The 24361-nt window shown below is 39.1% G+C and overlaps 5 protein-coding genes and 1 pseudogene across 6 annotated transcripts; 4 read left to right on the forward strand and 2 right to left on the reverse strand.

The window, feature by feature from the left end:
* Positions 1-13608: 13608 nt before the first annotated feature.
* On the forward strand, positions 13609-15195 carry BDR25DRAFT_351564 (uncharacterized protein; the record flags this gene model as incomplete). The annotated part of the gene is made up of 10 exons (XM_033694872.1): positions 13609-13626; positions 13686-13756; positions 13797-13879; positions 14026-14039; positions 14146-14203; positions 14237-14366; positions 14393-14455; positions 14646-14710; positions 14795-14853; positions 14896-15195. 10 exons carry the CDS (start codon positions 13609-13611, stop codon positions 15193-15195), a joined length of 861 nt encoding a protein of 286 aa, XP_033550869.1.
* Positions 14631-14702, forward strand: BDR25DRAFT_t13 (annotated as a pseudogene). The gene has a single exon. The product of its transcript is annotated as a tRNA-OTHER (tRNA).
* On the forward strand, positions 15026-16869 carry BDR25DRAFT_280720 (DUF1766-domain-containing protein). Its single transcript, XM_033687839.1, has one exon. The coding sequence runs from the start codon at positions 15235-15237 to the stop codon at positions 16831-16833; it is 1599 nt and encodes a 532-aa protein (XP_033550870.1). The 5' UTR covers positions 15026-15234; the 3' UTR covers positions 16834-16869.
* A 582-nt stretch (positions 16870-17451) lies between these two features.
* On the forward strand, positions 17452-18827 carry BDR25DRAFT_340660 (uncharacterized protein; the record flags this gene model as incomplete). The annotated part of the gene is made up of 3 exons (XM_033693532.1): positions 17452-17836; positions 18003-18260; positions 18334-18827. The coding sequence occupies exons 1-3, from the start codon at positions 17506-17508 to the stop codon at positions 18825-18827; spliced, it is 1083 nt and encodes a 360-aa protein (XP_033550871.1). The 5' UTR covers positions 17452-17505.
* Positions 18828-20387: 1560 nt separating this feature from the next.
* BDR25DRAFT_301550 (DUF1649-domain-containing protein) lies at positions 20388-21953 on the reverse strand. Its single transcript, XM_033689604.1, has 4 exons — positions 21919-21953; positions 21562-21864; positions 21161-21466; positions 20388-21049 (listed from the first exon to the last, which is right to left on the reverse strand). Exons 2-4 carry the CDS (start codon positions 21827-21829, stop codon positions 20859-20861), a joined length of 765 nt encoding a protein of 254 aa, XP_033550872.1. The 5' UTR covers positions 21830-21864; positions 21919-21953; the 3' UTR covers positions 20388-20858.
* Positions 21954-22482: 529 nt separating this feature from the next.
* On the reverse strand, positions 22483-24153 carry BDR25DRAFT_323116 (general substrate transporter; the record flags this gene model as incomplete). Its single annotated transcript, XM_033692081.1, has 3 exons — positions 22483-23208; positions 23258-24021; positions 24075-24153. 3 exons carry the CDS (start codon positions 24151-24153, stop codon positions 22483-22485), a joined length of 1569 nt encoding a protein of 522 aa, XP_033550873.1.
* Positions 24154-24361: the final 208 nt, after the last annotated feature.

The raw sequence follows: 24361 nt of genomic DNA on the forward strand, positions 1-24361 counted from the left end.
CCTTCTCGGGTTCAAAGAGGTCGGTCCCTACATCAACTGCACGTGATATATAACTTAGTCCGACGGCCAACTAACTATTCATTCGACCATAGAATTCTACCCTTTCCCCGCTACTTTGGCATCGTAACAAGACTATTCGTATTCTTGTTTGATTTGGAAATTAGACAAGGTGGCTTAAGCCCTAGACTTGACTGAAGCAATGTTTTTAACCCTTTTTTGTCGCCGCTACTCGAAGTTCTGAGTGAGAGTCCCCCATTTAATGGTTGAGAGAAGGCTGTCGAGGCAATGGAAACAATTTTTTGCTAGAGTAAGTAGAGTAAGGACGTATGAAACTGCTTTTTGATCTCTTGACAAAGGACCCGCAACGTTCCAGTTTTCCTGGCGGATTGCGGCAACGAGGCCCTCCTAATGAGGTAGCTTGGAAAACGTTTTTAAAATCTCTTGTGCTAGAGCTCCGAGCGATAAATTTCGGAAGCCCTGGTGCTGGACGGATACAGCCTGGCTCGCTACACTACAGTTTGTTGACAATGGCAGGCAGACATTAAAAGGAGGATCTTTACGGGTCAGTAGTCGGCTCAAACTTACGCTATCATACCTCGGTGGCTTCAGCGAAATGGTTCATTGATGCACGGGACTTGTGACAACCATATGGCTTTATCTAGAGCTCCAAGAATACGATTACTCGTTGTGCGGAAGCGAGGAGACTGATGCATGGCGCGAAATCAACCCCGACATCATCAGTGGAAGCTTCGTGCTTGAAATTGGCACCCAGTCTCCCAGCGACTCGAAGCATCATTTCATACGTTTTCGTTTTGGTTCCGATGCTGTTTTAGAGTCCAGTGGTACGCAAGAAACAACCAACGCAAATCGTCCATCTCATGGCTGGTTAAAGCGCTTTTTTCCTACCAATTGAAGAGGATGGCGCTTTCAAATACTCTACGATGGTTATAACACTAGTTCTCAAAGAATACATTATACACCAGCTCCTTCATTCAGAGCTTGTTCGAACCGCGGATTTTGCCGTCACTAAAGCACTTGCGGAGACTGGTCTCAACCTCAGGAGTCCCTTAGCATCATATATTATTATTAAGTCTCATAGCGATGCTATCTATTCTTTCAAGCTTTCGCGTCTAGTGTTTCTTAATGTTTCGTTGTCGCAAACCTAAACAGATACCGGCCATTATATCACAGCCCGAGGTTATCTTCTTGTAGGTAACTAGTTCGTTTCTCCTGAATGATCCAACGCGCCCCGATTTTCCGCTCCTGACAGGCAGGTATGTATTATGAAGAAGATTGTTGGTCTCGAAGGACCCTTTGTAACTCCAATAATCCGTTTGAGTAGCCTTGTTTGACATAGAAGATATCAATAAATTAGCTGTCAGCTTGAGTGTCCGTTTGGTTAGTTGGTGCAAGCAGCGAGGTTTCGTTAGCTCGCGGCGCCAGGTGATGGGTTGACCATACGGATTAAATTGATGAGCGTCTAAGGGTTCTTCGCCTCCCAATTGTCGTCATCACAAACATGAGTTCATTGGATCACCAAGTCTATCGCTATATGTTTCAGTCAAAGTGTTGGTTATACTAATGTTGTACGCATCTTCCTGTATATGCTCATCGACTACTACGACGTAAGCGTTTGGGCGCCACTGTTGACAAGTCCACTGTAGGGAAGTAATTGTCAAGAAATAGAATTCTCTCATAGACTCAGTCATAACATGGATTATCGACGACAACATAGTACTTACAGAAGTATATTTCTTAGGGGTTCTCCAATAAGACTTTCTCCGTGGTCACAATATCCAGTGAATCACAAAGTAGGAGGAGTAAGTACGCCCAAGTGGCGTGGTGGAATACAGGTAATTACATACCTTCTTAGCGGCCCCATCCTGGTATTAGACCCCTGAGATAAGTACTGTATAAGTACTGTATAAGTACTGCATACTATTGCTTAACGTGTGCAGGATTAAAGTAGAGTCTTCCCTTTAAATCTCTTGCTAGAATTAAAGTGAATACTAACAGGATATAAATCTCTGCCTTGAATTACCCCTTCTTTTGTTCTATGTCAGGCGATAAGATTCAGAATATGGATACCGCTACAACATGTAGCGATACTTCAAAACTCTAAAGTGCTTCTAACCCTCGCTGGCAATGAACGCAGTAGATTTCTTCATTTAATAGTCTTAAATTCAAACACATTTAAGGTACTACTAGTAAGATTACTAAGTTAAAACTTATAATATTTCTTTTATTATTTAATCAATTAATGTAGGTGTTGTAGAGTAAAATGTAATTTAAGTATAAAAATATTGTTAAGGTAGACTGTTTACTTGTGTGGCCCGCTTACTTGTGAAATACGTTATATGCTTTAGTACTCTTAGTAGATAATAAGTAAAAAAGTGCTAAAACGCTTTAATATTAAGAAGGATACTAAGTAGATACCTATAAAAACAGGGTATACACTTCGCAATCAAGAGGTGTGTTAACCAACAAGGGCGTGGCTGTAACATAGGAGTACGATTAGTACCCGCCCAATTTCTAAGGCGATCCTCTGCTATCTAAAGGGGGTTTCTACAACTGGCTATATACCTATAGAAACTACTATACGCCTCGAGGATTCGCCACCTCAGCCTCGCCACACTGACAAACTCCTCCTACGACACTAACAGGGAGGATGGCAGACTCGCTTAGGTTAGGAGCTTGCAAAGAATTACTACTGCAGTAGCATCTAAGAGGATAAGTTGGTAGGTGGTTGCAGGGCCTTTCCACCTTTGTATGCGCTTGCAACGACAGCGTTTTACCAGTAGCGCTTGAACCTAGTTGCTGAAGCACTTGCCGCACTCTATCTTAACTTGTATTCTTCCCATCACATTGTATTCCCATTCAACGAGCCGAGTCTAGAGCTCGATGCAGCTTAGTCTAGGAATCAGCGCCGGTGAACTTGAGAAGCATGAGGATGTGGTGGGCTCGACCAGGTCGTTCCATCGGTCATCGGAGGGGATAACGGCGGATCTCGGCAGTCGGAGCGACGTGGCGGTATGGCTGTGATTTGAACTGCATCTTGAAGTGAGTAGGACGAGCAGATTAGCCTTCCTTTCCAGGAAGAAGGGGGCTAGTCCTAATTAGGAATGATTACGTAACAGCTCGCTTACGCGCACGGCCGCCACAATAAACAATCTAACCAACCCAGCTTCACATCTCCTCCTGCCACGCCCACCAACCCACCTAACTAGGGCAGTGCGACCTTACTAGCTAATCCTAAACTGCTAAGGACGCTATAGGTACACATCTTACTCTATCTACATGTTTTAGGTTAAAATCTAATTAGAACAGCCTCTAATACTCTTTACTTACTTCTAACGCAGCAGATTACATCTAATAACACTATAATAATACTAGATAATAACTAGTTATAACTTAATAATAAGCCTTTATTACTAAAAATTAATACTAAGGTTATTATTAATTTCTAAGGTAAAGGCCTAACTAAAGGCTAGAACCTCTTAGCTAAAAAGGCTAGTGCTAATAGCAATAGTAAGTTTTACCTTATATGTGTTATAATTTAGGGCTAATTAGGAAAAATAAAGGCACTAAATAATAATAAACTTACCTTATTAAATAATATATTATTAGGACCTACTTTTTTACCTTTTATGCCTAATATGTCCTAACTAGAAGACACGCAGTCTTACTTAAGTCTAATAGCATTACAGGCAGGACTAAACTAGACAGTGCCTGCCCGCGCCTTTAGCTAGACTAGACTGTACAGCTTATAGGGCAGCTAAGATTAGAGCTAGTAATAGTATAATAAAAGTATAAGTAAATCTAAATTAATTTAGATTAATATAACTTAGAAAAAAATTAGACTAATAATATCTTTTTATAGCTTACTTTTACTTATATCTAACTTATATCTAGCTATAGAGAATATTAGCAGCAATTTGCCTATTAGCTAAGTTGCAGACTATATCTGCCACTGCAAGGTCTATATCTGCAGGCCTAGGGTTAATATCTGCAGGCTTAGGGTCTGTACTAGAACACCTAGTAGCTTTAACATAAAGCACCTCTGTTTACTCTAGGCAGACTGTACCCTTTCTAGCAGTAGTTTATGCCACTATATTCCTAGTATAGACATTATAGATATGGCATAGGTTAGGCCCTGCCTGCTCTAACTTTAATTGTTTTGCTTTATTAGATAGATCTAGCTAAAGCTAGGTTAAAGCTAACTAAAAGTAAAAAAAAAAGAAAAATTATACTTTAGCTTAAACTTTTAAGTAGTAAATTTAAGTAGTTTAACTCTTTTATAAAAGACACTAATTTATATAAAATTATTAATTTAAAGCTGCTATATAAAAAGGTCTAGACTGCTGTAAAGATAATAAGACTCTTTAGGCGCCTAATAAACCTTAAGTTTATAAAAGATTTAAACATAAAAGTTATAACAGCTTATTTAAAGTTAGTTAAGATGTAAATAAATTAGATTATTATAGTGTATATATAGGTTAATCCTTTTTAAAACAGCTTTAACTTAGTTCTAATTAAAGTCACACGCCCTAAAGTAGCTAAGGCACTAGTAGCCTTTATAGTAAGTTAAATCTTACAAAATCTTTGCTAAAAATGCTTAAAAAAAAACAGTAAGTTTGTCTACTATATATATATTCTTAACTATTTTAGCTATAGTTATGTAAATTATTACTATAGTGTAAAAGGTAAAAGTTATAATTTTTAAAGTAAGTTATTTTCTTTCTAAATAAAATATACTTAAATACTAATATATATTAGTAAATTAAACTAAATTTATTAAATAAAACAAAGTCTATTAGCTAAAGAAAAAAAAGGTAATGCCTAGAGATATTACTACTTCTCTAAAGAGCATCCCTACTCTGTAGAAGGGTCTAGCTGTGCTAACATCCACTCTAACACTAAAAAGGCCTAGATTAGCTTTAACTAAGGCAGATCTAAGCCTTTAAAAAGCTACTTTAGTTCTAATCTATAATAAACTTACTATTCTTTATAATTTAGTTATAGCCTTTATAATTAACTTATTTAGTTACTAAGTTCTAAGGACTAGGGCTTAGCCTATACAGCAAAATATATACACAGCTTTACTAATTATAATTAAGTTATTCTAAGAAGTAATTTTTATAAATAATAAATTACTATAGTTCTAGTTTAGTTAGGTCTAAAACTAGATTAAAGATATAATAGAACTTATAATAAATAAGTGTATAGAACTTAGTAAAGTAATACAGTCCCTATTATTCTAGTTTAACATAGTAGTAGACGTTAGCATAGCTTTTAATGCTAAAAAGGGCCTAGCTAATAGTAATAAAGAAGAGGTAAAAGGGCCTATAGATAACACTAACATAGCTAAGAGTTAATCTAAAAAAGATAAGAACCTAGAAAATACTAATAATAAAAAGTTTATAGCTACTAATAATATAAAAGTTTCTACTAACACTTTTTTAAGTTCTAACTTTTTATTTATTAAAAAAGTTAAGACTTAATTAGCTATAAAATAATTTTATAATAAACACTTAATCTAGTTAAAGTTAGGTAATATTAAAAAAAAAAAGTTAAAATTATAGTAAATAATCTAGGCTACACTAATATAACTGTCTTTATAAAAGGTACACTAAAGAAAAGGAAATTTTTTAAAAAGTGTAAGCATAGGCTTAATAATTATTAGTATTTTTTTTAGACTAATTAGAGTAGACTTTAAAAGCATTAAGTAGAGTTAGCAAGGTTACTTTTAGTTTGCTAGGTTTAGATAGTTAGTTTATTTTCTAGATAAATGTAAGTTAGTGTAGCAGTAGTTTGCTCTAGCACTACACCTACTAACGCTTTCTCTGCTAGAGTTAATAGATTAACTTTATAATAATATACTTACTATATAAAGGACAGCGTTTACAATCTTATAATAGGTAGCTAATATAATTAGATTATAGGCTGCACATAACTATTTCTGTAATAGATATAAAGTAAATTAGTAGCTATACATTATTAAAACTTTTAAAAAAATAATGCTAAAGCTTAAAACTTTAAACACTTATAAACTTTTTTAACTTTTTAAAGTAAGTAGTATTTTTATTAATTTAATTAGTAAAATATTTTTTTTACTTTTAATATTAATTATCTGCCTTCTTTTTTTAACTAGACTAGTGCTAATAAGCCTAATCTATGCGCCTAATTACCTAATAACAGATCTACACTAATTAGAGATTCTGTAACATGCTACTATTATAGTAGCTTATAGAAGAAAAAGGAGTAGAACTAGATATTAACTCTATTAAAAGTAAAAAAGTATTTTTATACTTTAGCTTATAATTTTCTAGTAATAACTAAAAATGTTATACTAATAAATAATATATAAAGCATTTAAGATTATAATAAATTTAGAGTATAATTAAAAAAGATTAAAGACTAGTTAAGATAACATACCTAATAAGCATTAAGCTAAACTTAATAAGAAAAGTTTTTTAATGTGTACTATTCTTCTAACCTTGCACGCCTATGCTTTAGCTAAAGAGTATACTAGAAATAGAAGTTAAGCTTAGAATATAAGTCTTTTAGTTTAACTACCTTAGTATTATAAAATATAAGCCTTAGAAGCTTTATGTTATAGTTCTATATATAAGGCAGATAGAATTAGGTAGCATCTAGTAGATTACTTACTACCTAACTATAAACTAGTCTATCCTAGAGCAGCCACTCCTAGACAATAGTAGAGGGGAACTACATCTAGGACTAAAGCTGCCCTAGATAGGGCAGGTAAAGGCTGCAGTAACAGCCCTACTAATGCTAATTTATTACACTCTTATTATTAATAAAAGGCTAGTCTAGGTTGTAGTTAAAGTTAAAAAAGAGAATATTATACTTAAGTAAAATAGTAGAAGAATAATAAAGGTTCTAGTTTTATAAAAAAATTAGCTTATATAATAAAGTAGTACAAAAGCAGCTTATGTTAAAGTAGGTGTAGCTAATACTTCTCTTCTCTTGTCTAGTTAGACTATAATTAATGTAGGTAAAGTAAGTAGTTATAATGTAATGCTAATTAAGCATCTTTTAAATAAACATTTACTACTTAATACTTAGCATAACAGCTACAGGCCTAATAGGCTCTTTATATACAGAAGGGTTAGAAGGCAAAATAGCTCTAGCAGATGTGTACATAAAGAGTAATATAGTAAGTAGATAGAAGGCAAAATAACAAGAAGTATAATATAGTAAGTAAGAAGTAAAGAGAAAGTATTATAGTAAATTAAAAAAAATTAAACCTAATTTAAAAGAGCTAAGGCTAGATTTGTTATTACATAAAGCTAAAACTAGATTTCTAGAGGCACTGCCTAAAATAGGATAGTGTAGGACTAATATAATTATAATAAAAGCAGACATTACTAATAAGGCAAATATAGTAGTAGGGCAGAAATGTACATGCACTGTACAGAGCAGTCTATAAAATAACTTTAGGATACATAATATTAACTACCTTTGTCGGTTGACCTGGGTTCGATCGAACGAACGTACGCCCAAGGGGCGTACCAAGAGGTGAGCAGGCAACACAATGTATTGATTCTGGTGACGGCTGCCATCCTAAGTACGTTGGGATGGCTGGTTTTATACTGGCCCCCTGCCAAGCCCGCACAGATATCACGTGAGATAAGCTTACGTGATATCCACACAGAGTTGGATCAATATACCTGTGATTAACGTTCGGACAACCTTACTTATTAAACTAGGCAGAATTAGAATAAAGATGCTAGATACAGTAGTAACACATAAAAGGGCTACATATAACTAGCTATAAGTAAAGACAGGATATTATAGGTTAACACTAATAATCTTAAGCAACTAACTTTACAACTTATTAATAAACATAGTAAAATAAAGTTAAACTAGAATCTAATACTAAATAATTAGAAAAAGTAAGGTATTATTATTTTTAAATACTAACTTTACACGTATAATTATTTAGATCTAACTATTAAACTTACTGCTAAGTATCTTACTAATAAAGAAAGGCGCTATCTAGCTAACAGCAGTAACTATAAGACATGTGCTATTACACAATCTTTGCCCTAGATCTAGATTACACAAGAGCATAACAAGAACACTAACCTTTAGTTATAAAGTAGACAGAGGGAGGCTAAGCAGATTAAAGCTTTAAAGTAGGTCCTCTAGTAGTTAATTAATTCTATTTAAAAAAAATTAGTAAACTTTATTAGTAAAGTAAAACTCTATTACAACACTTTTAAAGCGCTTAAATAGAAAGTTATTTAAGAAATTAATAGTGTTATTTTAGACTACTAATATACACCTTTGCTTTAATAAAAAAGCATAGACTTCTAGATTAGTAGGTTTCTAAAGTAAATTAAGTAGATAGATATAGAAATAAAATGCAAATATAGACTAAAACTGCTAGATTCTAGGAAGAAGTGTAATAAACTTTTTATTATACCTAGCTAAGTCTAATATCTACTAAGCATATTCTTAGTTAGCAGGTCTCTACTTTATCCTTATATTCTCTATTAGCTGTAGAATAGTAAAGTATAGCTATAAATAGAAGTTCTAAAGGCAGGCTTGTATAGTCTATAACCTTCTACTGCGCAAAACAACAGGAAGGATCTAGGCAAAGTCCTCTTCTAACAGCACTAGAATACTTCTAAATAGAGAGTTGTTCTTTATAATATTTTATAGTGTATAGTTAACTACTTTAAAGTAGTACTAGTGCTATATTAGAACTTTATCTTATATAATTAAATCTGTCTAATAAATAAGGTCTGCAGCAGGAGAGTCTATATGCATAAAGCAGGTAGATCTGTTTTTAATATTAATAAGTATCTTAAACTAATAATAAGCAGTGCAGCTGCTAAGAAGAAGGAGCACAGTAATGCTAGATAATACTACGCACAAAACAATCTTGCGTTAGGTCTAAAAATAAGTGTAAATAGTTTTATATAAAAAAGTCTTTCTAGTTCTACTAAAGCCTTAAATAAAGTAGCAACTAAATTATAGCATAGTAAAAACAAACTAAGTAATAGCATAAAAAACTTTTAGTTAGGCCTTATTTAGCTTATTATATGTATTAGTATAATTAAGATTTTACTTTATAGTGTTATAATTAAGCTGCTTAGCAACTAATAGATTAATAGCCTCCTGCACTTAATATCTCTATAGCATAGGCATGTTAAAATTAGAAAGGTTTTTTTTAAATAACTTAAGCATAGCCTAGTTAATTAGCTACAGGCATAGATCTTTTATAAGATTAGTAATGCTAAGGGGCAACACTATTTATTTTAAGTAAAGAGGCAGGTTATTAGATAAATGTTAGAAGAACTTATCTTATAACACTATAGAATTACCTACATTTCTAAAAACTAGGGCCTAAAAGAAGATGTAATATAACTTAAAAGTAAGTGCTAAATGCTAAAGCTTAAAAAATATATACTACTATAATCTATTTTTAACTAAAAAATTAAAAGCTAAATAAGCGTCTTTAAAAGTAAGTTAGATCTAACTATTAACTATATAAAAATATTTAAAACTAATTATGCCTAGAATTTATATAAAAAGCATCTTAAGATAGAAACGCTTTTTAGAGAAAAAACTATAGAAGTAGACATAACTAATAAAGTACTAATTATATTAGAACTAAGTCTATTTACTACTATCTTTCTCTAAATTCTAACAATACTAGGTTAGAAAGTCTTAGTAAAGAAGATTACACTTATTTATATAAAGGGCATTATACTTTAACTATTTTATTAATAATAATCTTTTTTATTTAACTGCAATCTCTACCTATTTAGCACTATCCTTGTTATAAAAGGTAACTATATGCTATTCTAGTAAATGCACTGCTAATTAAATAATAAAAGGCTTTTTTTTATAAACTTTAAACTCTATTAATTACTAAACAGCCTTAGTTAGTCTAATATAGCGCATGTTTAGATACTAGGCAACTTTGTCCTTTTACTAGATATAGATAACAACCTAATTAGTGCCCTTATAAATATACTTATGTATATATTTAACTAACTTTATAGAGGCATAGACCTCTACATTAACATGTGTGTTATACTTACATAAAAAGTATAGACTATAAGGCACTACTTAGTAATTATTAACTATAACATTTTAACTACAACACTTTACAACCTAAGTTAAACTAGGTTAACGCTAATATATAGAATAACTATCTCTACTAACTAGAGTTTTATTAGTGTATTCCTTTAAAAATTGCTTCTAACAGGTTGCTTAGAGAGAACGCTCTATAGTTTGCATATAAGGCATGCTAGAATTTAAAGTTCTATATAGCTTATAAACTATAGTAGTTTTAATAATATTACTTAGAACTTTATTTAGATTTTAAGCTTTTATAAAAAGCTTAGCCTATATAACCTAATTAATAAAGTTTAGATTAAAGAACTAATTATAGTAATTATAACATAAAAAAAGTAAAATGTAAGTATAAGGTAAACCTTACTTTTAGTACTTAATAGTATACATAATACTAGTATACTAGCTAAATACATAGTTAGTCTAGAGGTCTGCAAGGAGGGAGTTAAGACGCAGCTTAAAAACACGCGCGACTAGATCTAGCTAATCTAATAGCTAAAAGGATGTACTAATCTCCTACTCTAACTCTAGCTATTTAGGATTAGCAGTAAAAGTAATAAATAAAGTAAGTTAACTAAGCTTTTAAATAATAGCTATAAAGTTTTAATAACACTATGTAATAAAGTAACTGCTGCTAATGTAACTTAAAAAAAGAATAGTCTAAATTCTAACTAAATTAGCCTAAAAGTTGTCTTAATTTAATGCATTACATACTTCTTAATATAGATTAGCATGTAACTGTTTTTAATTTACTATAATTTACTATAACTTTCTTTATTTACACTAAGCCTAGCAGTTAATAATAAATTACTAGAATAATAGACTATAATTAAAAGGCATAATAAAACTACTACGCTAAAAAAATAGATAGAATTAGTAATACTTAGAATTAGTTAGAGTATCTTAGGTGTAAGACATGCGTAAAGTACACAGCTATAAACTATAGTAAAACCTAAAAGTACTCTATAAAAACATTAAAACATAGTAAAGAGGCTAATATACTACATATGTATGTTTAATTTTTTAGTATAAAGACTAACAGTGTCTTAGATTAGAGCTAAGTTAGTAGTAAAAAATAAAATCTTAGTTATAATTTTTAACTAGCTTATTATAGACTAAAGTAGTAATCTTCTTAGTAATAAGTAGGTTCTTTTAATGTTAATTAGCTCTAGCCTGCATAATTAACTATAGTTATAGATTAAAAGTAATTTATAATTCTTTATCTTACTTATAAGCTTACTATAACTACTTATGTGCAGTTTTATATATCTTAATTTAAGAATTATTATAATCTGTCTTAACTATCTGTAGTAGCTGTGTAAGTATAGTTAAATTAAGACTACTATTAGCCTAATGCCCTATATACACACTATTAGCCTAGGCAGGATTATAAAAGTATAGCTGTGCGTAGAAGGAAACGTCCCCCTTAGTAGGCTCTAATAGGCTGTGCATATAGTACATCTTCTTTATAATTTAAAAAACTTTTACGCCTATGCTACACACACTTTAATCTATTTATTTGTAGTTAGCTAATGTAAAAGCTAAGGCTACATTATATAATTAAAGATGCTTTTAAAAAGATCTGCTAAGTAAGTGCCTACTCTATAAAAGACAACACAGAAATAAAAGTAGATCTAGAAAGGTTAAAAAGTTAATATTACCTATTAGGTAATATATAAAGTACTAAGGAGAATCTGCCTAACTCTTATTAACCTGCTTTTTAAGCTAGTAAAAGGCACTATAGTTAGAATAGCTGCTTATAAGATTCTGCATTAGACTAAAGTTAATAAAAGTAATATAGTTTATAGTAGTAATAATATATGCCTTTAGCAAATTATCTTATAAAAGACTAGCCCTTAGTTGCTCCTAATCTCTATGCATAGATAGAGATAAGGTAGGCTAATTTAGAGTATATTAAAAAGGTAGAAATTAGACAGGTCTTTATAAAGTTAGCTATATATTATAATAATGTATATATATAAATAGTGTAGAAGGAGTAGAAGTTAGTGTAAAAGACTTAAAAAAAGTTAATTATATATTATAATAAATCTAGATAAATAGTGTAGAAGAAGTAAAAGAAAGCATAAAAGTCTTAAAAGAGTTTTAATATGTATAAAATAATTAATTAAGCACTAGTGTTTTACTTAATGTAGTGTCACGCCTAGCATGTGCAGGTTAGCCTTAGCATAGACCTAATTAGACTATAGTAGCGCAAGCTTAAACATGTTTTAAGGGTTATATATTAGAGTTAACATTAGCTAATAGCTAACGCGCCTAGATAAAACTAGATATAAGCACTAAAAAATATAATAATTATAATAAAGTAACATACTACACAGCTATGTCTGTTACACTAGTAATAAAGAGCTCTAACTTTATTAGTAGAAAAGTTAAAAAGAGGTCTATAGTTATTATAAACTAGGCAAAAAGTAGGCAATAAGTCTATATAGTAATAATATAAAAGAATAACACTATATAATAAAAAAAAAAGAATAGGTTAAGAGAGAAAAGTACTAATTAAAAAAAGTTAAAGTAAATTAAGAATAAATTAACTTTAAGTAAATTAAAATCTTACTTATTAAAATAAGGCGCAGTAAGGCTTATGCTACACTAAATAAATTTATTTTTTTAAAGTCTTTAGAAGTATAACTTTTTTTAAAATAGTGTTTTTATTAAGTTTAGAAAAGGACTTAATTAGGCTAAAAACTTTTAAGAAAAAATTTTACATAAAAAAATTTAAGCTATCTAAACTTATTATCTTAAGTAATAAAATGCCTCTAAGCCTTTACCCCCTATGTAATAGTTTATAGTATGTAAATATGCTTTTAATTTTAATATAATTAGTATAGCTTTATAGCTTAAAGAAAAAAAAAATAGTTAAAAGTATTTTATATTAGGCTAATATTATATTAGGTGTAATCTTAAGGCCTTTATAATTTTTTATAAAGGTTAGTAAATAATGTAGAATAACCTAATACACTTATATATATTATAAATAGCTATAATACAGTAGCTTACTATAACTTATTATTATTATAAAGTAAGGTTAACTAAGGCTGTAAAAGTATTAAAGCAGATAATATTTAGTTAGAAAAAATTAGAATAGGTTAAAGCAGATGTAGAGCTAAAGCTTAAAGTTGCACTACTATTTTGCTTAACTAAGGGGAGATCCTCTAGAACCTCTTTTTTGCCTGCAGCAGGCTTTACTTAGAAAGTCTTAGCAAAGCTAATTATATTTAGCAGGAAAAATTACACTATAGAAGTAATTTTTACACCCCTAACTATACAGTAGTTAATTATAATAGGAAAAAAAGAAAACTAGATTAAGCATGTAGCATAGCAGAATAATTACTTAAAGCTTAAAAACAAACAGTAACGCAGCTTTTTAGTTACTAATTTTCTACTAATTAAATCAATAGCCGGCTTATATCCGGACCAATAGGAGAGAGGGCTTGGCGGTAGAGATAGTGTAATATTTGATTCGCTGTGTCGAAGATGGTTTCGTGGAAACGCGTTGGCTGACTAATTAAACGTGCGCCAGGCTATGTCTTATCACTGCTCCCAATCCCGAGTCGGATTTAATGATAATCCGAACGCTTGCAACCCCCACAGTCACACACCCTTTGGTAAAATACCCACAGATGTAATTATAAGGTAAGTCGTACAGGGTCATCGTGCAATAGCCCGGATTCGCTTCCGCTCGTGGTACCTATCAACGGAGCGGCGCTGCATGAAATCGCGCTATGCAGCGCGCATAGGGTTGATGGTGATTTCCTAGTATTAGAAGAAGGTTGTAAGGATAAGGTAAGGCTATTGTATACAATTTAGAGCGAAAAAGGTGTAAGGTTGGCGCTGTAGGGTAGGAAGCCTGTTCTGCCACACCGCAACGCGCTGTACAAATCCAGCGTTGAGGCAACGATGCGAACGTAAATTTTAGGGCAAAATACATTAGTTATAGACATTTAGCAGTAGCTCTAGCGGATTATTTCTGTAGAATTATAAAAATATGTGTTGTGCGCTTAAGCTTTCTAGTTGCTGAAAGTCAAAGCACCCTTCATTTGTCTCGGCACACATTGTGTCTCGCTACGCAGTGAGGGACGTTAGTGCTGGAACGACTTCGAAGGCCTGGCCCCGCGCCGGGATTTTGAAATCGAGAGCGGTTTCGCGGAGGTGGTTTTCGCATGTTATTTTGATACATATCTACGATCAATTTACCTTCACAGCTGGGGAGATGAAGATCTAAAGCAATCCAAGTACAATTTTGCATTATAGTGTCCAGCTTCATTTCGTACGGGGGATCATGGACTACAAGAGCTGGGTTCTGGCCCGTTGGGGATAATTTGTGATTCTGTACCAGGTATCGGTGATTTAACGGTAAGATACAGACGCTAGCAGAGTATTTTATCTACAATCCTTCACTTTAAGGGTTCTTTAATCAGTAAACATCAGAAAATGCTCCCGCTTGACTATATCTATTGAATAGACCTCAAAATCTTATATCAACAAGCAAAATCCATGCATCGGTGGTTTAGTGGTAAAATTAGCCGTTGCCATCGGCTAGCCCCGGGTTCGATTCGTAAGTTTATCCGACCTTTTCGTCCGTAGGATTAGAGGTTTAACAATTAAATAGCCGGCCGATGCACAGAATGATTTTTTTCTTATTTTGGTTCACATGGATCAGGGCGGAGAATTGGGTTTTTGGCCTTACCAAACCCTAAAATGACACATTCTGAACAACGAGTACGAAGGAACAAGCATCATGATACTTTTTTGATTGTCTAGATAAAACAAAAATTCGTTTTGACAGATGTTAGCGCTCTCATGAGGGGATTGATGCCTGGCACTCAGCCACATACACTGCCACAAGAAGCGCCACGTTCCCGCCTCGCGATTTCCACAACTCCCCGCCATCTTGTTCTCGTAGCTAGTCGGCGGCACATAGCCTCTCAAAGGCGAAACAGGATATGCCACACTTCACCTACATCTAATCTTGCCGCCCGATGCTTTCCTAATTTATCATCTGGATACACTTCGAATTCACTGCTTCCGAGGTTTGGAAGCCTGAATTGCTCTATCTGCTAACCTCGTACTCTTTTCCAGGTTCGCAACCTCGACTCGAATATGCCTTTCATTGGGCATACACCGGAATCACTCCTCCCTCGCTCAGACTCGAAGAATCCTGCTACAACATGCAAGGGTATCACCTCCAGCGGAAGACCGTGTAGACGTAGCATCAGCACCGCGAAAGCTTCTCGGAACAATGGTGTTTTGGCCGTCGTATCAGTAGCTGGAGATCGTGGTGAAGGGGAGACTGGAGCTGCTGCGTTTTTCTGCTGGCAACACAAGAATCAGGCAGAGCGGCTGGCAGCTACTAATGAGGCGACTCCTCAGCAGCACAGCACGCAGCTGTACACATTGCAAGAGCGGAGTAGCATTGATACCTTAGTGGCGCGGTTAGGTGTCCTTGAAGTTGAAGAACCCACACAGCAGAGGAGGAAGGAGAGGCGGTCAGGAGGGCGATCAGAAGGTCAGAATGCTGCAGGAAGACCTTCTCGTAGAATAGATCGGCCACCGACGTGGGAACAAGTTCAGGGGCCTCTCATGTCGGTCCCAAGTGACGTTATGGCTGAGAAGAAGCGGGCGTCACAGAGACCAGAAGGCGGCAGATCACCACAGCGGACCAAGAAGCCTTCATTTTGGGAGTCGTTATGTTGTATAGGCTCTACAGGTGATGACTACGTTGAAGTAGTGAGGCATAAGAAGAGAATACAACCTCAGGCCCCTCCAGCGACGATCCAATATGTTTCGGAAACCCCAATGCCACTCAATCTTGAAACCACTCACCAAGGGCAATCAGGCAGACCAAATAGCTCTTCGCTTGGCCGGCCACCTTCATTGACGCCTATGAGCAGCATCCCAGCCCGAAAGCCGCTGGGAGAGAAGCCTGCCAGGCCAATAAACAGAGTCTCACCACGACCTTCACAGACTTCGAATCTTCTTGCACATATTCCGAAGAGCGTCGCTCCTCAAACAGCATCGCTCCTGCTCGCAGAGCTCTCGAAACCAATATCGCAACACGACGACGAGGGTTACATATATATATTCTGGCTTACATCGGAATCGGCAGGTCCACCACCGTCGTCAACCGCATCCTCCCTGCTTGCCCCTCCATCACGGCTAGAGCAGGGCCGGCGAACGTCGGACGTTCTTCGACAGTATTCCGTACGCTCCCCTCAGAGACCAGACGCCCTTCGAACACGATCCGATCAACCAACCAATTCGAATTCCGAGAAGAAAACTATCCTTCTCAAGATCGGTCGAGCTTCAAACGTCCACCGGAGAATGAATGAATGGACGCGGCAATGCGGATACAGCCTTTCCCTCGTTCGCTGGTATCCCTATGTGTCATCTACTCCATCTCCCTCACCATCTCCTCATGGATCACCAGCACAATCTCGGCGACCATCATACAAGAATGAGAGGCCTGCTGAACTAACTCGACGCGTGTTAGAAGGTGTTCGTAAAGTACCACATGCGCATCGCGTTGAACGCTTGATCCACATTGAGCTAGGCGACCAACGCGTTAAGAAGAACTGCGAGACTTGTGGGAAGGAGCATCGAGAGTGGTTTGAGGTCGATGCGACTCGAGAGGGTGTTAAGGCTGTTGATGAAGTTGTAAAGAGATGGGTGAACTGGGCTGAGAAGACAGAGAAACAATGAGAAATGAATGGGTTGATCACTTAATGGCATACACATTGATAACTCTGAGCACATGGTACTCAACATTAAATAAATGATGGTGAACTTTGAAATTACACGGCCATTAATACCCCTGAGCAGATGAGTAAAACAGGCCTCTAAACGACGGGCCTCTAATGGCGGAGATATGAGGAAGTTACGATTATGCCAAGACCAGGGATGCATGCTTGAGCTTCTTTCGACCTCTCGGCCCTAACTCTTATCTTCAGCCTATTCATCAAACACACGACTGCTCCCGCTCAACGCACCGTGCCGTAGCACCTATGCATAGTATTCCTCACGATACTCACGATTTCGGCTTCTTCAGTGTCGCATTAAATTAGGCACCCTAATCATGTGCACTAACCAAGCGGCACAACTTATGCTTCATCCACCCGCGAAACAGCCACAACCACAGGGCTAGAAAGGAATCGTCTCCAAACTAACCCCCAAGCTAAAATCCGCCCCCAAATCACTATCCGATATGCGAGGACTCCACCGGGGAGCGTTAGAAACCAGGGATCCAGTGCCAGAGATGCTGTGGTGGTGCTTGCCCGTTGTCACCGCCACCTTTGCCTTGTCATCCCCATCCTTCTCCATTCGCATTCTGACTGACGAAAACATTTCGTTATCGTCTTTGCTACGGGTGATAAGATGGCGAAGTCTATCCATAATTCTCTCGTTATGTTTGTTGTCGTACTCGTCAACCTCCACTCACTCTTCCATTACGATTCTCGAGTACACGCGGTAGAAGTCACAGCCGATTCCCCATGCTCCAACTTCTGCATCAACAGTCCCGGCCTCAACATCTCCGACATTGCGAGTTCGCAGACTTTCAGTGGTGACCTAAGCTGCCTTGATTCTGACTATAATGGAGATAACAGTACCGCGATAGGCCGGAAGTTCCGGTCGTGTGTGAGTTGTGAGCAGACAAGTAAAGCAGTGGACACGATCTACGAAGAAAATGACGTCTATTGGTTTCTCTGTACGTGTTTACTCCTAGTCCAATAGGACGGACAAGTGTGCTTTAGGATGGCAAACAGTATCCTATTGTCTCATATTGAATCTCAGCATGAAGTTAAACAACTGTCGTGTTCCCAAATATTAGTCCGTCCTACACCCCGCAAACAGTAATTCTAACATCCAACCAGTCAACCTCAAATCCACAGTAGTATGGTGTGTCCAAGGTTTCTTCGAAAGCGAACAAAACCCCAACACGACGCTCGCAAATACTCAATGCAACTCCGCCTGTGACACCATTGGCAACGCACTAGAAGACCGTCTGAAGCAAACAAACGAGTCTCTCCAATACAACTACTGTACTTCCAACAATGGCGCCTTTATGTCCGGCGTCGACAAATGCACAAACTGCCTCGTCGCCATCGACAACCTCAAAATCCTCGGGAACTGTAAGCGCTCCACCAATCCCCTTTGGGTCAGGTTTTTTCCGCCGATGCTGATGCTATACTACGTACGCTATAGTCCTTTCGGCGTTAAAGTCGGCCTGCCAACAAAAGCCCGCCTTGAGCTCCACAATCTCCCTTAGCACAAATGTCTTTTCTATCACCGGTGCCACCTCTAGCCCCAGTATCTCCACTCCCACTAGCAGTTCCACCAATTCGGCTTCCTCCATCCCCACCGCCATCTCCTCATCCTCCATCTCCGGCGGCGCAATAGCAGGGATAGCAGTAGGCACTGTAGCCGGCCTCGCTATCCTCGCCACAGTAGTTTACCTTCTCCTCAGAAGGCGGAAAAAGAGTGGACAGGGACAGGGAAAGATGGGAGAGTTGGACGGAACCCAGAGTCAGGTTCCTGGATACAGACAGGGGAAGGAATATAAGCAGCATGCCCCCGGACATGGATCTGGGAATGGGTATGGAGTTTTACAGCAGCACTCTGCGTATGGATATAATCAGCCCTCAGAAATGGGCGCTGAGAGACCGCTTGCTGAATTACCGGTGGAACCCAGAGTCTGAAGTAGTGATATGGGATGAGCATGACTTCCTGAGGTCGAAGATATGATATGCAGTGTAGTATGTATAAAGATTTTTTTTTTATGAGTTCAATGGTCTTTTTACATCTGCAAGCAGGAATCTTGACACCAACGCTTTGCCTGGCGTGCGTGCGGACACTCCGTTGAAGCTTGTATTCTACACTTTTCTTCCCTATTTAAGAACGAATTCTCTACCCTTCTACATGCAGCCGTCTCTAATTTTGGATTTCTATGTGTACGCAAAAAAAAGTCTTCCCCTCTCACCCTATTCGTCTAAGAAAGACACCCAAAAAGAAACAAATTCCTCCACTCCGCTTCTAAGCACCCCCATTCTCCACTCAAGCGATCTCACTCCTTCGCTGACGCCCCAACAGCCCTGACATCCAAAATGCCGCGACACCTGCGCCAACGGAAAACCTTGCCACTCCAAGGTCCACAAATCTTGAATTCGAATTCGAAAGCCCTAGGACTCACAACTCACTATCGTCACTATCGATCGGGCGAATTCCGCAACGGGGGGGGTTTTTTTTTGTAGCCGACGTAGAAACATAATGTCTTTATGAATGAACGTCAGCCAGACTATACCCAGGTCTCCTAAACTAATGAAAAATGGACACATGTAACCGTCGATAAGCTGTCTGTCTGCTATTGGTCTAGCTCGCACTTCAAGGGGCTATATCCCTTGCTCTATCCCGCCACTCCTTTCGCGTGTCGGTTTAGTGGGTTGCTTCATCGTCGCCGATGGCGCTGACGCCGTACACCACACGACTGTGTCTGACTGACCCCGATGCTCTGGAATTGTATTGGAAGACTTCCTTGGTGTGCCATCTTAGGTGCGAAGCAGGAAGGCTGACCAGTGATGTCCTTCATCAGCGATATGGCGGGGCCTTCAGGCTTCAGTACAGCAAAGACCCAATAACGGGCCAGCTATGGCGCTGGATGTAGTTTTGGTTGGCTTCAATGCCTCGATTCGCTTTGGCAGGAAAGACTGGCGTAGAATGGGACACCATTCCGAAGATAAAAGAGCACCTGACCGGACGCTGTCCAGATTCGAACTCGTGAGTTTGAGGAGACCAGTTTTTCAGACACAGTCACCAACAGGATCAAGGAAAAAAACCCTTTCCCACCGCCTCCCAAGAAAACAAACAAACCCCTTTCCCCTCCTATCTTCTTGTTAGCTACATATAGTACTCAGCGATAGCTTGTTTTCTAGTGTAATGCATCTCACACACCCTCTCTCCCTATCCCTCACTCCCTGTGGCGGGCATTGAAGAGCCGATCGTCGCGAATAGACAACGATAAACAGAGATATTGGGGAGAAGGGAGAGGGGGGACGGTGCAGGTAGGGTCGGGTGGCTCACTGATCGTTGAAGGACAGGTGTATGTTTGTACTACACTGTATTCCAATGTACTCCTTTCTTAACATCTGGGCACGCAGAGCAGAATGAGCAACACAAATGGAGAAAGCGCACCATGTGCTAGAAGTCCATGCGCCAGGAAGTAGCTATCTAGCATGCGTTTATCACAAGTATGATAATAATAATAATAAAATAGAATTTCATTTCGGGGGTATCTCGAAAAACTAGTTACATACACAATTCCACACAAAAGCGACAGGAAGAAAAATTAAAGGAAAGAGAAGGAAAGTCGTGATTGTATCGGTCATTAAGATTGTTGCTTTTTGTTCGAACAAAGCGAACACTGTACAAATGTTGAACTTTTGTCTCGGGTGATTTTTGGGGGTTTGTGTCCGGGTGGGTCCAAAAGTTCAAAACTCCGCTACGTCGGTAGCACTTTTCCAGACATTTTTTCTCTGCACACAAACCAGACGAAAGTCACGGTGAGTGGTGTTGAACCTCCTCTTTTCCACATCCTCATCGTATCCATTAATTCTCCCGCATCATGGTCATCGTTGTGCCGTTCGGATCCACTCATCCTTGCAGCCGCTGTATCCCATATGTACAAATCCGTGCGTGCGTGCTACCCCGCCCCCGCTTCGTGCGTGATAATGGTTTCAGAATATGCCCATCCGTTGGCCCCATCCATCAGTGGCTTTAGGATTTACGACCACTTGGTATGGGAAGGGATTCGCGTCGGTGGTAGTGATTGGCGGGATGTGGTCTTTGTCGCGATTAACGATGTTGACGATTTTGAGGGCGGCTTTATGCAGAGATTTTTCCATTGCGCGACGGACTTTTAGGACGTCTGTGGCGATTGATTAGCTCGGTTCACTCGCAATTTCAGTAGAAGAATGAGTGTGGGAGTGGAATTCGCTATGTGAAGGAGAAATGACAGCTAGCGCGGGGGGCAGCGTACCAGTCTCTGTCCGCGGTGTAGCGAGCGTAACGTCCAGCGTCCACTGCTCCCAGCAAACCTCCTCGTCTGCCTTCCCGAAGAAATACGTCTTCCTTCTTCGCTTCTCGAAGAACTGGACGGCGAGTTGTCCGCGCCCACGCTGCTGATGTGTGGACTCAATGGCGCGGACCAAGGCAGCGGTGCGCTGGTCAATCAGGGTCTCGAGGTCGACGTCGTCGATGGCGGGGAGCGTGAGGTCGAGGAGGTCGCGTGTGAGTGGCGATATTGAGGAGAAGTAGCGGTGGAAGAAGATGGTGTGGAGAATTGCTATGAGGGAGATCAGCGGAGATAGCGGGTTGGCCCCACGGCGGCGCCCAACACTCTCAACACGCAGGAAAGGGGGAACGACGGCAGGAACATACCCTTCACTACGTCCCTCACACAGGCCGGGTCCGCAAAGACCTCGAGAATATACTCTGGAGGCCGTCTTTGTTCCATGCTAGCATTTGCGGGGTTTCTCGGTGCGCGGACGGCTTGTGATAGGGGTGTCAGACGGCGTGGTATGGCGCGGTTAGGGTCTACACTCTCACGGACAGGTGTGGCAGTATGGTTGGCAGGCGTGTTAGAGCGATTGTTCAGCGTCGTGGTGGTTTGTTGCTTGGAAAGACAGCGTGGAATGAAGATGGGCATGGCAGTGCCGAAAGCTGAAATTTGTGGCTGCGGGGCTGGCATTTGCGCGGGTCAGCACCAGACACGACGACAAGGGGGGGTAAGCGCACCAGGACTCGGAACTGGCTGGGCTCGGCCGTCGGTGAGATCATTATGCTAAATCACAAGTCCAACCCAGAACACCATGCCCCACCAAACGGGATGGCACCACATGGCCTTTTGCCTCTTGAGCCTCTTGAGCCTCTTGATCCAGCCTTATCGCGTCTCAGTTGCCTGCCAGAAGGCCACCCATCCTTGCACACCAGTCTGACACTCACACATGACTCTTCACTGACAACGGATGATCAAGCATAGCTCTTCTGCACTCCTCCCATCGCCGTCGGAGGCTGCCGCTTTTAATGTTCTGACACCTTGCGGTTATCGCTTACAGACGGGTATGGCAGGTGGCTCGTCTCCATCTCATCTTATCATATATGCAGAGCCAGCATACTCCTTGTGTTGACTTCATCTTGCGTCTACGAAGGTCTAATTGACCATCTATTAAAAACATTCCTCATACCCAAGATGCTTCGACAGCGAGTCTATCGGTATAGAACTAGAGGAAATTGCAGGTTTCGAGGCGTCTCTGAACTCATCATCACATGTTTCGCTTCAAACACGTAATGCCGTCCTCCTCACGCCACTATGGCGTTCCCATTGTCAACCTCCTTCTCACCGATATGAGCCCCTTTATCCTCCTCACCGTCGACAAGCCCATACTCCCTTAACTTCTCTTCAATGCCTCGGTCGTCCAAGAAAGGAAGTTCCTTACTTGCGCGGACGTATCCCATTTTCTCCAGGTATCCTTTGGCAAAGATCAAGTCAATCTCCTCCAACGACCTCCTTTTCGTCTCGGGATAGAAGAAAAAGATAATGGGAAAAAAGCAGGCATTGATAACGGCGAAGACCAAGTAGGTCGCCCAGCCAATGTTGTCCAGCATGACCGGAGTGATCATGACAATCATGAAGTTGAAGAGCCAGTTTGAGCATGTCGACATGGCGTTCGCCTTGGCTCGGGTCTTGATAGGGTTGACTTCAGCCGGATACAGCCAAGGTAGAGGAAGCCAGGTCGCGCCAAAGAAGGCAATGTACGTGAACAAGCCCACAGCGGCACCCTTGGCTGCTGTTTCGGTACCAGGAATCAGGCACGCAAAGACCAGAACCATGGACAAACATTGGCCAACTGTGCCAACGAGGAAGAGCTTGCGGCGACCAACACGCTCGATAATGAACCAGGATGTTGTTGCGAAGATGGAGTAAACAATCATGTTAACGCCCCCAAGGAGGAGAGACATGTTCTTTGTTTGGTGGATTGAATTCTCAAAAAGCAGAGGAAAGAAGTAAATAACCGCATTGCATCCCTGCTCACTGTTAGCAGACTGAATTAATACTGGAGGGGCTTTCACGTACACCAATCTGCTGAAAGAATTGTGATGAGACGCCAAGAAGCATTCGGCGGAAATGCTGCGTCTTGCCGCCCGTGAACAGGGCACTGAAAGGAGTATTCCCGCCTTTGTGGCCAGATGCCCGGATACTGTCCATGATAATACTGACCTGGAGCTTAGTCTCCTCGTCGTCAGTGCGGAGACCACGGAGAGCAGCAATGACTTTTGCTGCCTCGTCTGTTCGATCCTTAGTGAGCAACCATCGGGGCGATTCGGGGAGCCAGATTGGAGCAACCAATACGATGAATCCGAATACTACCTGGAAAGCAATTGGGAATCGCCAGGTGAGGTCAGGAGGTCCATATGTGCAGCCATAGTCTAGCCAGTAAGCAATCAACGTACCAAAAGCGATGATGCCGCCCTCGATGCAAATAAGAAGCCCGCGGTTGGCAGTCTTCGAGCATTCAGCTTGGTACGTCGGAATGGTGCTTGTATTAATTCCATTTCCAATTCCGGTTACTGTACGACCGATAATGAACTGCGCAGTGGCTTTGTAGCCTTTAATCGCGGAGCACTGAATTATGACACCTAGAATCATGATCGCAGCGCCTGTCATCATGGCCCTACGCCGACCGAGAGCGTCACCGAAGATTAAGATGCCGATTGCTCCAAAGAGGCAACCGATTTCGTAAATCGCCGTCACGAATCCTTGCCAAGTGGCATCGTTGTACGTTTCTGGAAAGTATTTCATGAAAGGATCCGCTGCAATGATTCCAGACATGACTCCCTCTAGACGATAGATTAGCGGCTTAATCCAGCGTGACGCGAGCGAAGGTACTTACGGTCATACCCAAAGAGTAAGAACCCTGTGGTCGCAACGACGGACACGATCAGACTAAGTGGCCTACCAGTCAGCCCCATGAAGCGAGGTTGCTTGGAACCATCATTGAGTGATGACTGCGAATTCTCAGAATCTGAAGACATCTTGATAGGAGAGATCCTCCAGCTGGAACCAGCTAGGCCTGTTACGAAAAATAAACGCTCCAGATGGTCTCGGAAGCGAAACATGTATCAAGCGCAACAAAAGACAAAAAAATGAAAAATACAATAGGAAGTGGGGAGTGGTGTT

The sequence above is a fragment of the Lindgomyces ingoldianus genome, assembly GCF_010093535.1.
Source record: "Lindgomyces ingoldianus strain ATCC 200398 unplaced genomic scaffold BDR25scaffold_7, whole genome shotgun sequence".
In the NCBI taxonomy this organism is placed as follows: Eukaryota; Fungi; Ascomycota; class Dothideomycetes; order Pleosporales; family Lindgomycetaceae; genus Lindgomyces; species Lindgomyces ingoldianus.